At 43.2% G+C, this 14152-nt stretch overlaps 1 protein-coding gene across 8 annotated transcripts in view; it reads left to right on the top strand.

Annotated features, from left to right (window-relative positions):
- Positions 1-14152, top strand: part of SLC4A11 (solute carrier family 4 member 11) — a 202550-nt gene that overhangs the window by 134695 nt on the left and 53703 nt on the right. For all 8 annotated transcript variants that reach the window (XM_061583520.1, XM_061583521.1, XM_061583517.1 and 5 more), the window contains one exon: positions 4078-4162. In XM_061583520.1, the coding sequence (XP_061439504.1) occupies positions 4078-4162 (85 nt within the window). The remainder of the gene's footprint in view (positions 1-4077; positions 4163-14152) is intronic.

Genomic DNA, 14152 nt, shown 5'->3' with positions numbered 1-14152 from the left:
TTCAACCCAATGTGGTCTGCCTTACACTAAATGAAAACTCATCAAGATGGTGCCCTCCAGAAGCTGTGGACTACAGCTCCCACCAGACCCAGCCAGCATGGACCATGGTCAGGGATTTTGGGGGCTGTAGTCCAAAGCATCTGGAGAGCACCATGTTGGCTTCCCTTGTACTAGACGGACGAATAATTTGCCTTCTTCAATTTGAAGTGTAATCCATTTTTCTTCTGAATGCTCTCTGAACTGACATGCTCCCCTTGTACGCTACTGGGTCTTCTGCTAGTGCTGCGAGCAGCCTGCATCCCTGTGCGTGGGTGCTGCTGTTTGCTATCGGCAACATTTTCATGGGGAGGGTGAGGTTAGACTCCTTTCTCCTCTCCCTCTTCTGCCCAGTAATTCCAGCATCCTCATGCATGTCACAGCCAGAGGCGTAAGAACATTCCTTCTTAGAGGCTGTTGTGCTCTTCCTTTGACCTCTTCTGTTGGGGGCTACTTAAAAAGAACTAAAAATAGTCCTTTTAAACTTCCTTTCTGCTCTTAAAATCCAGCCTCTCTCCTCAGCACCAGCCCTCTTTACGTGGTTATTATTATCATCATTATCGTTGTTGTTGTTGTTATTATATCCCGCTCTCCTCCCAGAAGGAGCCCAGGGCAGCAAACAAAAGCACTAAAAGCGCTCTAAAACATCTTAAAAACAGACTTTAAAATATATTAAAACAAAACATCTTTAAAAATGTATTAGAACAAAACATCCTTTTTAGACATAAAGAAGCAAACCTAATACTCCCTGGAGGGAAGAGGGGTGCAGAGGTTAGAAGTCCCTGCTGCGTCTAATGCGCTGCCTTGCAAACAGCAAGAAGTTGATAGTGATGAGGCAGCGACAGGCTGGAAGGAGCAGGCAGGTGGTCAGGCAACAAAAGGGCAAGCAGGGTCCACAGAGGACCAGCAGCGAATGCCACGGCAACCGAGCTTCATCTTACACCTGGTGAATTAAAGAAAAAGACCCCTTGTGGTAGACGGTGTTGACAGGTGCCCTTGGTGCACACCCTTTTGTCCCAAAGCACATGTGGAAAACATGTGAAGCTGCCTTCTACAGACCTAGGAGAAGGCTATCTGTGGCTTCTAGAGACAGGGGAGAAGTTCAGCTCCATTCTCATTTAAAGGTGATTTGCATTTTCCGAAACAATATGTGAACCAAAGCACAGCCATCTTTCAAAATTTGCGCTTCTCTGAATTTTGCAGTGGTGCTGTTCTTCAGTCAAGTAATGCGTAGAAAACGGCATACTCCAGGGTAGAGTGTGTGTGGAAATGCATATATTAGTAAAAATACCCTACAAAAGTGCATTATATTAGTGAAATTCCTTGAAAAACCATGTAGGGTCTCAGGTAGAAGATATTCAAGCCCTGCCCTCTCCAGATAAAAGAATCAGGATGTGATGGTTGAGATTTCAGGGAAATGCTGCCAGTCAGAGCACACAGCACTGGGCCAGCTGAACCAGTGGGCTGAGGCTGATTGATATGTTCATTGTGGCTGGAAAAAGAGATAAATGATTATTAGTGCATTGAGGATGCCCCATCTGCACTATACATTTAAAGCAGTATCATACCACTTTAAACAATCATGGCTTTCCCCAAAGAATGCTGGGAACTGTAGTTTGTTAAGGGTGCTGTGAGTTATTAGAAGTCCCCTGTTCCCCTCACAATTCTCAGAATGCTTTAATAATTAATTCCTTTTCCCAGGGAATGCTGGGAATTGTAGCTGGGAATAGGGGTTTCTTGACCACTCTGAGCACCCTTAACAAACCATCGTTCCCAGGATTCTTTGAGGGAAGCCATGACTGTTTAAAGTGATATGACACTGCTTTAAATGCCTAGTGCATATTGGGGCCTAAGTCACATGTTACTTAAATGTTCCAAGAACAAAGCAGATTGGTGTGGGATTCTCCCCTGTGCTTACTTCCAGCTTCCCCACTGCCTTGAAGGAGAGTGGCAGACTGAAGACCCAAATGTGTCTGCTCTCTGGAATGGGCACACAGAGTCTTTATAACTGAAGCTATCATGTAAATGAAGCAAGTGTTCCCAAAATGTTGTCCACAGACCACTAGCGGTCCGTGAGCTTCATTCAGGTGGTCCATATAGCATGTCTGAGGATTTGTGGTTGAAGATGAGAGATGACACATCCACCACACTGGATATTCATATTGATTATTTTGATTTTTATTGCTTTTATTGCTTCTTTTATTGTGGATTTTGCATTTTACTGTTACGCTTTGAAATCTATGGAATGCAAATTGTAATACAATAAAATACAATATAAGAATACAATTTAAAAACATGCGGCGTCTAGAACAGCACGTTACAGTTGCTACAACAGGTAGAAAAATGATTAAGTGGTCTGCCAAAACTCTCAGCAATTTCCAAGTGGCAAAAATGTTTGGGAACCACTGTCTTATAAAAATCAATAGGTGACTAAGAATATTTGCATGATTTTGGTGGGAAACAGGCTATTTTGGACTTACTTATTGGAGGACAGTCCTATAACATTTTTTTCACACTGTTAGCCTTATAACGCTCTTGTGCTCGCCCGCTCTCTCTCTCTCTCGGCATTGCGTTTTATTTTTTTATCAGTTGCTGTTTTATTATGGATGTTAAGTAATTTTTTTAAACTGTCAATCATTAACTTTTAAAGTTTTTCATTTCTATGTAACAGAAAAGTGTAATTGACATAACATGAGTCCAACAAGGCCTGTTTTCTTGTTCTTAGGTTTTTAAAAAATACTTTTATTGAATATATTTCATAACACAAGACAACCCACACACAGAGACATACACACAGTCCCAAAACTCCATGGTATGTAAAGCAAATACAATTCCCGATGATTACAGTAAGAGACCAAAAACAAGTATAAGCGCTAAGCAAGCCCATTACCCAGAATTCCTTTGGAATTGTGTCTAACCAAAACAGTTTTTGTGACAATGATGGCAATATCATTCCATCTTTCTGTACGACATATACAATAGAAGGATACCAGACATCTTTGAAAGTCTCTTATAACAACCAATTTCTCTGAGTTAATTTTTCTATGATTTGTTGTTTTTATATTTTGGATGTGTTTATAATTTTGTAATTATTTTTATTGACTAATCTGCTTTGGAGACAACTGGATGGTGAGAAAGCAGTGTATAAATGCTATTATTATAATATAATAAAACAATGGTCCAATGCAATGCAAGCCACTTTTATTGGACATCAAGGGCTAGCAATCTTGTTATCTGAATTCTCTGCTTTCAGCGATGGCAGGTGCCCATTGGAGCTGGTAGGGCAGAAGGCAGGGAGGCCAACAGTAGGTGAAGCAAGAGCCAATGACAGGCAGAGCCTTCCCCTGATTGGTTGTAAGTAAAAAAGCTGACAGGAGGGAGGAGGCTAAGGTAGTAGGGCACTGCCCCATTCGCCCTGGTGGATCAGCCTCCAATGGTTAAGCTTATCTATTTACACAAGTAAATATTCATGCAAGCAGTTATTTATTATTCATGCAAGCAATTTCATGTCAGAGAAGGGGACTCGAGAGAAAGTGGCAGGTCACCTTCTTTGATCTGGGATTTCAGAGCACAAGAAAGCTCATCTGCCATCTTCCAGAACTCATTGCTTTATTCTGAACGAATAATAATTCCCTCATTCCACTCCTAGAAGTGCAAAAGTTATGCTGACATTTCTTTTCTCTTTTCCCCTCCTCATTTACAAGGATGGATATTGGGAAGTGATCATAAGGTATAAGCATATATGTAACGTGGACCCTCGACCAGCATCTTTACCAAACATGGCTTTGGAGGAGTGATAGACGCAACAGGGCCAATGTTCAAAGTTCCATTTTCTTACATCTTTGGGTTGTGTTGAGTTGAGGTGGCTGTTTTGGAAACCCATCAGTTGCTATCTTAAAGTTCTTCCGAGTACGGCTCCTCTGAATAGTCTTTAAAATAAAACCATTGGTTTTAACTGTCTTGTTGCAGGAGGCTCACTCTCTTTGCTCAACAATAGATGAGCATTTTTGAACTGACATAACATTTCCTTCCTTTCTTTAGCTCCACGAGTTCTTCAATGTTGGCAAGGGAATTTTTGATGACATTGCACGAAGATTTCCAGTGTACGCTCTGGACTTCACTGACGGTAGGTGAGCCATTGTTTGTGGAGATACTGGCCTGATTGGAGTCCTCGCACTGCCACGTCCTGATTACAGAGTGCTCTCTTTTTGAGGGGGCGGGTTGTCTGCAGTGAATGCAGTTTCTTTACAAAAGACAATCGTGCATGGAACTGTGGCGCACCAAAATGTTGGGTTTATAGATCATTCCCTGCCTCCTCAGCTGAGGCTGGTGCTTTAGATAATTGCTCTGATCCATTAAGGGTAGACCAGATGTTGCAACAGATTTTTGTGCACAAGCAGAGCTGCTGTGCGAGGGAAAATCCAACAGTACTAGTATTATCCTTTGGAGTTGCATTTTAACACCCTAGCTGTGCAGTGACTACCCCAGATTTTTATGAGTAAAATGGCAAGAAACGGCTTGGGATTCCGGACTGGCAAATCTGTCAGCTTCAGTGTCTTCTTTTCCAGTCTTAAGTTCAGGTCTCCACATTTCCACATCAGCTTGCAGTTTTTTTTTAGGAAAAAAGGCCTGATTAAAATTCATCAGCATCATAGTGCAATTTTCTCCTAATATTCGTATTTTGCAAAGCAGTTTCCCCTAAAATAATATCATCATCATCCTGATTAATTAAATTTATATCCCGCCCTTCCTCCCAAAGGGAGCCCGGGGCGGCAAACAACAAGTGGTAAAACAATTCAAACATCTTAAAAACACATCTTGAATATAATTGCAATACAAAGGCAGACTGGGATAAAGGTCTCTACTTAAAAGGCTTGTTGAAAGAGTAAGGTCTTCAGTAGGTGCTCAAAAGAAAACAGAGATGGTGCCTGTCTAATATTTAAGGGGAGGGAAGTCTAAGGGTAGGTGCCACAACACTAAAGGTCCGTTTCCTATATTGTGCAGAACAGAGTTCTCGATGAGATGGTATCTGCAGGAGGTCCTCACCTGCAGAGCACAGTGGTCTACTGGGTATATAAAGGGTGAGATGATCTTTTAGGTTTCCTGGTCCCAAGCTGTGCAGGGCTTTATACACCAAAACCAACATCTTGAACTTAGCCCAGTAGCTAATGGGCAGCCAGTGCAATTCTTTCAGCAGCGGAGTTATATGTTGGTGATAAAATAATGCATTATTTCCATTAGTGTATGCATTTTTATGGACACTTTACTCCAATATAGTCATTTTGTACATATTACTTGGCTGGAGAACTGCATTTCATAATTCAGAGAAGTGCAAATTTCAAGGGATGATGGCGTTTCAGTTCTTGTATTGTTTCACAAAGTGTAAATTAGGTAGGTCCACATTTAAATAGAGAGCCAGTGTGGTGTAGTGGTTGGAGTACGACCTGGGAGACCAGGGTTCGAATCCCCACACAGCTATGAAGCTCACTGGGTGACCTTGGGCCAGTCACTGCCTCCCAGCCTCAGAGGAGGGCAATGGGAAACCCCCTCTGAATACAGCTTACCATGAAAACCCTATTCTGTGCTTTCCTCTTTAACTTTCATCAGCATTCGTTGCAAATCATTACTGGTTTCTGCTAAGAGTATGGTATCGTCTGCATACGTTAAATATTGTGCATATATCAGTATAAAGGAACATTCTTGACAAACTGCGATGCACTTGACGGGGATGTCTGGTTGCTCGGTCTTTATCACCTCTGCAATGAGAAATTGGCACTATGAAGGGCACTATAAAATCTATCCGCTGCGATAGCTAAATGGAACATCCAGCAATATGTCACAATCCCATGTGCTGGTGATCCTATTTGTGGGATTTCTAGAGACATCTGGCTGCTCACTGTGGGAAATTGGATGGTCTTCTAGGCTCCGCTTAGGAGAGGGAGCATTTGAGTCCCTATGAAGAGTCGTAGCACAGTGGCAGAACACGTGTTTTGCATGCAGAAGGTCCCAGGTTCAATCCCCAGTATCTTCGGGCAAGGCTGGGAGAGAACCTTGCCTGGAATCCTGGAGAGCTGCTGCCAATCAGTGTAGACAATACTGAGCTAGATTAGTGGTGGGGACCTCCTGGTGCTGCTCACGTCATTTTTGGCCACTGGCCTTGCTGGCCAGGCCTAACGGGAGTCAGAACGCAACAGCATCTTGAGGGCCACCCCTGAGCTAGAAAGGCCAGTGGTCCTGCTCTGTATAAGGCAGCGTCCTATGAGAAGCTTCACACTGCCAGCCTGTGCCCTTCCATATGCCATCCCACTCTTTGCCTGCCTGAAAGCTAGGTGGCGCTGCTCTTCTCTATGTCTGTGGCTCTCTGGGAATGCTGGGTGAAGCAATGGATGGATGCATGATTTGGAGAGGGATTAACAGCCTGGAGGACTAGATAGATGGACTAACAGATGATGTGATGTCTCATATCTTTGGGTACAACTCCTTAGCAGAAAACAGTGACAGAAAACTATTAATGTCTCATCTTGTTGCAGTTGATAATTTTCATCTGCAATTGGTCGTTTATCTCAGAAAAGAGTCTGCTTCATAAATGTCTAGCACGGATTCTGGCATTGCATGCTTGCAATGCTTTCCCAGTGCTTCCCTTTATTTATTGCACTAGCATCCCTCTCTTCCTCTGGGAGGCTTAGAGCAGCTTATGTGGGGCTCCAGGCAGTCTCCCATCGCTACGCCATGGCTAAGCTGAGGCTTGCTTAGCTTCGATAACATAGCAGCCAAATAACAGCAGTAGGTGAGTTTTAAAACAGCCTGTTGGGTAGGCTCACCCCACTCTCCGGCCCGCTGCCTTGGGTCACCCATCCGTCCAGTGCCGCAACTGTTCTCATTGGCTGTCGGTGCCCCACTCTCAGCTTTAGTGTTTCCCACACTAATAGGGCTGCTGCGTGTAAAAAATTGATGATGGTTTCCTAAAAGAGGCCATGAGGAGGAACGGGGGCAGGCGTCTGCATTATTGGACAGTGTTCCTTGGCAAGGGAGGCTTTCCGATTGGTGCTTCCGATGGGGAACTCTGTGGCGCATCTGATCTGATCTGGAACAGGTTCAGAGGAGGGCAACAAAGATGATCGGGACTGGAAACCAAGCCCTATGAGGAGAGACTGAATGAACTGGGCATGTTTAGCCTGGAGAAGAGAAGACTGAGGGGAGATATGATAGCACTCTTGAAGTACATGAAAGGTTGCCACACAGAGGAGGGCCGGGATCTCTTCTCGATCATCCCAGAGTGCAGGACACGGAATAATGGGCTCAAGTTGCAGGAAGCCAGATTTTGATTGAACATCAGAAAAACTTCCTAAGTGTTAGAGCAATATGACAATGGAACCAATTACCTAGAGAGGTAGTGGGCTCTCCGACACTGGAGGCATCCAAGAGGCAGCTGGACAGCCATCTGTCAGGAATGCTTTGATTTGGATTTCTGCATTGAGCCGGGGGTTGGACTCGATGGCCTTGTAGGCCCCTTCCAACTCTACTATCCTATGATTCTATGATCTCTGCAGGGCCTTATGCCGCCATTGGTCAGCACTGATAGCAAGCCTCGCTTGCCAAGGAGGCAATTGGGAGCACCCTTCAGGGCTCCCAATTGTTGTTTGGCATCTATGTGCCGCCCGCTCACACCCACCGTCAGATATAACGGAGATGGGCATGGTTTTGGGGAAGCAGCCTCATGGGCCAAACTGGGACCCCTGCTGCTGGACCTAAATAGGACCATGGGCCGAAGATTCCTCACCCTCGTTGGAGAGGTTTGGCAGGCTGCCCATCGCATGGTCATGGTGACTACTGACATTGGACCTGCTCAAAGCTTTAGGCACAGGGAGGGCGTTAAGTTCTTGAAAACCCATGTGGCCTATTGCAGAGCTTTGGCATCTCCATGCACTTCCTGAGTGTGTGTGCATGGAGGTTTAAGGATGCATGCCTGCCATTCAAAATTCAAATCCTTGTGAACACTGTTTGATGGTGTGGAGCTCCTCTGTTCTCTTCTTGTGTCTGACCCCCAAGGGCTGAGTTCCACAGCTCAGTCCCTCTTGCCATTTGCTTTTTCTGCTTGTTTGCTATGCAGAAGAATGAAAGTGATCAGAGTAAATAAAGGAGTGGACTGGATCTCACCAGTGATGCCCACACGTATTTTGTGTTGCCATCTTTGCTGTGAACTAGAAATTCTGTTTGACCTTGGGGCATGCTTGGTGGTGGAGTAGAAATTTGGTTCTGTTAGTATTTTAATGGCAACCTACCAAATTCACAATTTCCAAAACCATATGCAAAACGTAACTTGGGTATCCTTCAACATTTATGCTTCTCCCAATTTTGTGTATGTATTGGGGTAAAGTGTAGACAAAAATGCATATATTAATGAAAGTAACATTAAAATATTATATCATATTAAGGGTAATTGCTTGCAAAAATGTGTATATTAAGCAAAATGGCATATAAAAATGGAGAAAATTGCACTAAAATGCTGACAAAATTTCTTGAGTACTTTTTAAAAAAATAAATAAATCCACAGCCTGATGGAGAAATGTGGAGAGCTGAATTTATGTTTGTGGATTTCGACTTATGGCGACCCTATGAATCAGCAACCTCCAATAGCGTCTGTTGTAAACCACCCTGTTCAGATCTTGTAAGTTCAGGTCTGTGGCTTCCTTTATGGAATCAACCCATCTCTTGTTTGGCCTTCCTCTTTTTCTACTCCCTTCTGTTTTCCCAGTGTTGTTATTTTTTCTAATGAATCATGTCTTCTCATGATGTGTCCAAAATATGACAACCTCGGTTGTATCATTTTAGCTTCTAGTGATAGTTCCGGTTTAATTTGTTCTAACACCCAACTATTCATTTTTTTCTCGGTCCATGGTATGCGCAAAGCTCTCCTCCAACACCACATTTCAAATGTGTTGATTTTTCTCTTACCCGCTTTTTTCACTGTCCAACTTAACCATCCATAAATAGAGATTGGGAATACCATCGTCTGAATGATCCTGACTTTGGTGTTCAGTGATACATCATTGCATTTGAGGACCTTTTCTAGTTCTCTCACAGCTGCCTTCCCCAGTCCTAGCCTTCTTCTGATTTCTTGACAATTGTCTCCATTTTTGTTAATGACTGTGCCGAGGTATTGATAATCCTTGACAAGTTCAATGTCTCCATTATTATTTTTTGATTTGATTTGATTTATATCCTACCCTTCCTCCCAGCAGGAGCCCAGGGCAGCAATTCTTATCAACTCTGAAGCTACATAAATCTTCTGTTGTCATTACTTTAGTCTTCTTGACATCCAAAGGTTGGAAACATTAGAAACTGATGGAAATGCAATTGAGATATTTTTCCATCCCTAGACATGCTCTGCAGCAGAATATCTGGATAGGCTGTGAACAGAAAGGAAGGAAAACAGCATTCTTTTAAGTGTATGTGTTTGATAGCAAAACATGTACAAGCACTATAGAAAGTAGTTTTTGGCTGCTTCATTCCTTGCAATTATGCTCTGAGGTCCTATTATTACGTTGGGTCAGGCACACCCTTGTTTGGCTGGGTCTTCATGCAACACTCTGCCATGAAAGCAAGGCTTATTAAGCTATATTGTGCCGCAGTCTGAGCACTTTTGCTGTGCCGCTTCCTTCATGCAAGTGGATAAACAAACCATGAAAGGTTTAGTCTAGCGTGGCATCCAAACCTAAGACTGGTTTGTATTGCCCAAGCAAACCACAGTTACCAAGCCAACAACAAAACTGTGATTTAAGACTGGCTAGCGACCGTGCTTGGGTTGTTAGGGTGAAACAAATCACAGTTCTAGGTTTGGACCTCATGCTAAGCTAAACCCATCATAGTTCACTTAACCACTTGCATGGATGGAGAAGCGAAGCAGGAGTGTTTTGCTTACATCTGCTAGCACACAGCTTATGCATAATATGACTTAATAAGTCATACTTTATGGCTTAAAGTTATGTGCAAATGTGGCCAGGGGGGAAAGCTGTAGCTCTGTGGGTGAGCATCTGTTTTGCGTGCAGAAGGTCACAGGTTCAGTCCCTGGCATTTCCAGGTAGGATTAGAAAAAGATCCCGGTCTGAAACAATGGAGAGCCACTGCTAGTCAGTGAAGGAAAAACTGGACTGCTCAATGGATCTTACTCTGTATAAGGCAGTTTCCTGTGTTACATGTCAAACAGTATTTCCAACATCTTGCTCATAAGCAATTATTCCGTCTTTATTTTCTCAAGGTAAAAATGGGTTCTTAAATTTAGCCCTATTAAGCTCGCTCCAGTCAACTAGTGGTGGTAACCAGAAAGGGACCAGAATAAGACCAACTTGGTGATGTAGTTTGCTTGTTGGTGCTAGTTCTGTTGTCATTTCACCGAACTGGCAGCTGGTTACAGTTTGTGTTGGTCTGTTTTCCGTTATCTTCTGCTTTTACCGTTTCATTGCTGAAAAATAACTGTTATTGTTTTTGTTTATACTGATGGTCTGCCTGGTTTTTTTCATTCAAAAGTAAATGAGCCAGGTAATGGCCCATCAGTAGGTCTCTTGCCTCAGGCTTTCTCTCTGTCTGAGGACAATCAACTAACTCCTCACCCCTTGCCAGTCAACGAGGCTTGTACAGTTGATTTTTTTCCCTGGCTATGTGATGTACCTTTGAAAACAGAAAACTGACCCCAATTTATTGTGAAGCCCTCAGCGCTGCTCTCTGCTGAGTTCTTGTCCTTACATTTAGTCTGTTTGAAGTTAACCAACCAAATATTGATTCACTAATAGGCAAAAGACCTTGCAGTTTAAGAACGTACCTATAGCCCACAGCTATTCTATCAACCTTTAAAAAGCAGGGAAATTGGGCAGCTATAGTGAATGCACCAGGGGAGCAGGAGACCTGACCTCCTCTCTGAGATAGTGTACTGCCCTACAAATTTGTCAAAATGCAAACACCATTTGGGTTGGTCTTTCACAGTCCAATCCACTTCCTGTGTAGCTTGGAGCCGAAAGATAGTCACCCAATGCTATTCTCTGAGAACAATCTTGGAGATAGGATTGGAACCACTGTAAAAAAGTGCCTCCAATATCCCATCTCACCAAGTCGGCCCAGAAGGATACCATGGTCAATGGTATCAAAAGCCACTGAGAGATCAAGTAATGAGGGGATTGGTAAAAAGAAAGCTGAAAAACAAAGTCCAGAGAGTCACATCACTCGAAAATGCTTGGAAGTTGTTTAAAAACACTATATTAGAAGCTCAACTGGAGTGCATACCGCAGATCAGAAAAGGTACCGCCAGGGCCAAGAAGATGCCAGCATGGTTAACGAGCAAAGTCAAGGAAGCTCTTAGAGGCAAAAAGTCTTCCTTCCGAAAATGGAAGTCTTGTCCGAATGAAGAAAATAAAAAAGAACACAAACTCTGGCAAAAGAAATGCAAGAAGACAATAAGGGATGCTAAAAAAGATTTTGAGGAGCACATTGCTAAGAACATAAAAACCAACAACAAAGAATTCTATAAATACATTCAAAGCAGGAGACCATCTAGGGAGACAATTGGACCCTTGGATGATAAGGGAGTCAAAGGTGTACTAAAGAACGATAAGGAGATTGCAGAGAAGCTAAATGAATTCTTTGCATCTGTCTTCACAGTGGAAGATATAGGGCAGATCCCTGAACCTGAACTAACATTTGCAGGAAGGGATTCTGAGGAACTAAGACAAATAGTGGTAACGAGAGAGGAAGTTCTAAGCTTAATGGACAATATAAAAACTGACAAATCACCGGGCCCGGATGGCATGCACCCGAGAGTTCTCAAAGAACTCAAATGTGAAATTGCTGATCTGCTAACTAAAATATGTAACTTGTCCCTCGGGTCCTCCTCCGTGCCTGAGGACTGGAAAGTGGCAAATGTAACGCCAATCTTCAAAAAGGGATCCAGAGGGGATCCCGGAAATTACAGGCCAGTTAGCTTAACTTCTGTCCCTGGAAAACTGGTAGAAAGTATAATTAAAGCTAGATTAACTAAGCACATAGAAGAACAAGCCTTGCTGAAGCAGAGCCAGCATGGCTTCTGCAAGGGAAAGTCCTGTCTCAGTAACCTATTAGAATTCTTTGAGAGTGTCAACAAGCATATAGATAGAGGTGATCCAGTGGACATAGTGTACTTAGACTTTCAAAAAGCGTTTGACAAGGTACCTCACCAAAGGCTTCTGAGGAAGCTTAGCAGTCATGGAATAAGAGGAGAGGTCCTCTTGTGGATAAGGAACTGGTTAAGAAGCAGAATGCAGAGAGTAGGAATAAACGGACAGTTCTCCCAATGGAGGGCTGTAGAAAGTGGAGTCCCTCAAGGATCGGTATTGGGACCTGTACTTTTCAACTTGTTCATTAATGACCTAGAATTAGGAGTGAGCAGTGAAGTGGCCAAGTTTGCTGACGACACTAAATTGTTCAGGGTTGTTAAAACAAAAAGGGATTGCGAAGAGCTCCAAAAAGACCTCTCCAAACTGAGTGAATGGGTGGAAAAATGGCAAATGCAATTCAATATAAACAAGTGTAAAATTATGCATATTGGAGCAAAAAATCTGAATTTCACATATACGCTCATGGGGTCTGAACTGGCAGTGACCGACCAGGAGAGAGACCTCGGGGTTGTAGTGGACAGCACGATGAAAATGTCGACCCAGTGTGCGGCAGCTGTGAAAAAGGCAAATTCCATGCTAGCAATAATTAGGAAAGGTATTGAAAATAAAACAGCCGATATCATAATGCCGTTGTATAAATCTATGGTGCGACCGCATTTGGAATACTGTGTACAGTTCTGGTCGCCTCATCTCAAAAAGGATATTATAGAGTTGGAAAAGGTTCAGAAGAGGGCAACCAGAATGATCAAGGGGATCGAGCGACTTCCTTACGAGGAAAGGTTGCAGCATTTGGGGCTTTTTAGTTTAGAGAAAAGGCGGGTCAGAGGAGACATGATAGAAGTGTATAAAATTATGCATGGCATTGAGAAAGTGGATAGAGAAAAGTTCTTCTCCCTCTCTCATAATACTAGAACTCGTGGACATTCAAAGAAGCTGAATGTTGGAAGATTCAGGACAGACAAAAGGAAGTACTTCTTTACTCAGCGCATAGTTAAACTATGGAATTTGCTCCCACAAGATGCAGTAATGGCCACCAGCTTGGATGGCTTTAAAAGAAGATTAGACAAATTCATGGAGGACAGGGCTATCAATGGCTACTAGCCATGATGGCTGTGCTGTGCCACCCTAGTCAGAGGCAGCATGCTTCTGAAAACCAGTTGCCGGAAGCCTCAGGAGGGGAGAGTGTTCTTGCACTCGGGTCCTGCTTGCGGGCTTCCCCCAGGCACCTGGTTGGCCACTGTGAGAACAGGATGCTGGACTAGATGGGCCACTGGCCTGATCCAGCAGGCTCTTCTTATGTTCTTAAGTAAGAATAACAGGGCCACACTCCCCTTGTCCTTCTCCCGATAAAGGTCATCCATCAGGGCAACCAAGGCCGATTCAGTCCCATAACCAGGCCTGAACCCAGACTGGAACAGGTCAAGATAATCTGTTTCATCCAAGAGTACTTTCAATTGCTGCACCACAACCCTCTCAATCACCTTCCTGAAGAAGGCAGTATTTGCGACCGGTCGGTAGTTGAAAGGAGACTATAAACATGTGAACTGTTCACGTTGTAGTCTGCCCTCTTACTGTTTTCTCTTTTTAGACATTTTCGTGAATACCTTATTTTGTTAAGCCATTCTAGTTCCTAACCATTCTAGTTCATAAGCCAGTTCTAGTTGCAGAACTGCACCATTCAGCAACTAGTAATATTTTTGCCGCTCTTAATAGATTTCCTATTAAAATAAGATGCTTTGGACAGACATCATTTTTCAAATATTGCAGTTGAATTTATGATGGATTTAAAGATATGGAATAATTCATAGAATCCTAGAATAGTAGAGTTGGAAGGGGCCTATAAGGCCATTGAGTCCAATTCCCTGCTCAATGCAGGAATCAAACTTAAAGCATCCCTGACAGGTGGCTGTCCAGCTGTCTCTTGAATGCCTTAAGACACTGTAGTGTCTTAAGGGGGTTGGGAATTGTAGCTC

This window comes from Rhineura floridana, chromosome 9 (genome assembly GCF_030035675.1).
Source record: "Rhineura floridana isolate rRhiFlo1 chromosome 9, rRhiFlo1.hap2, whole genome shotgun sequence".
Taxonomy (NCBI): Eukaryota; Metazoa; Chordata; class Lepidosauria; order Squamata; family Rhineuridae; genus Rhineura; species Rhineura floridana.
This window is presented reverse-complemented; position numbering and strand designations above follow the sequence as displayed.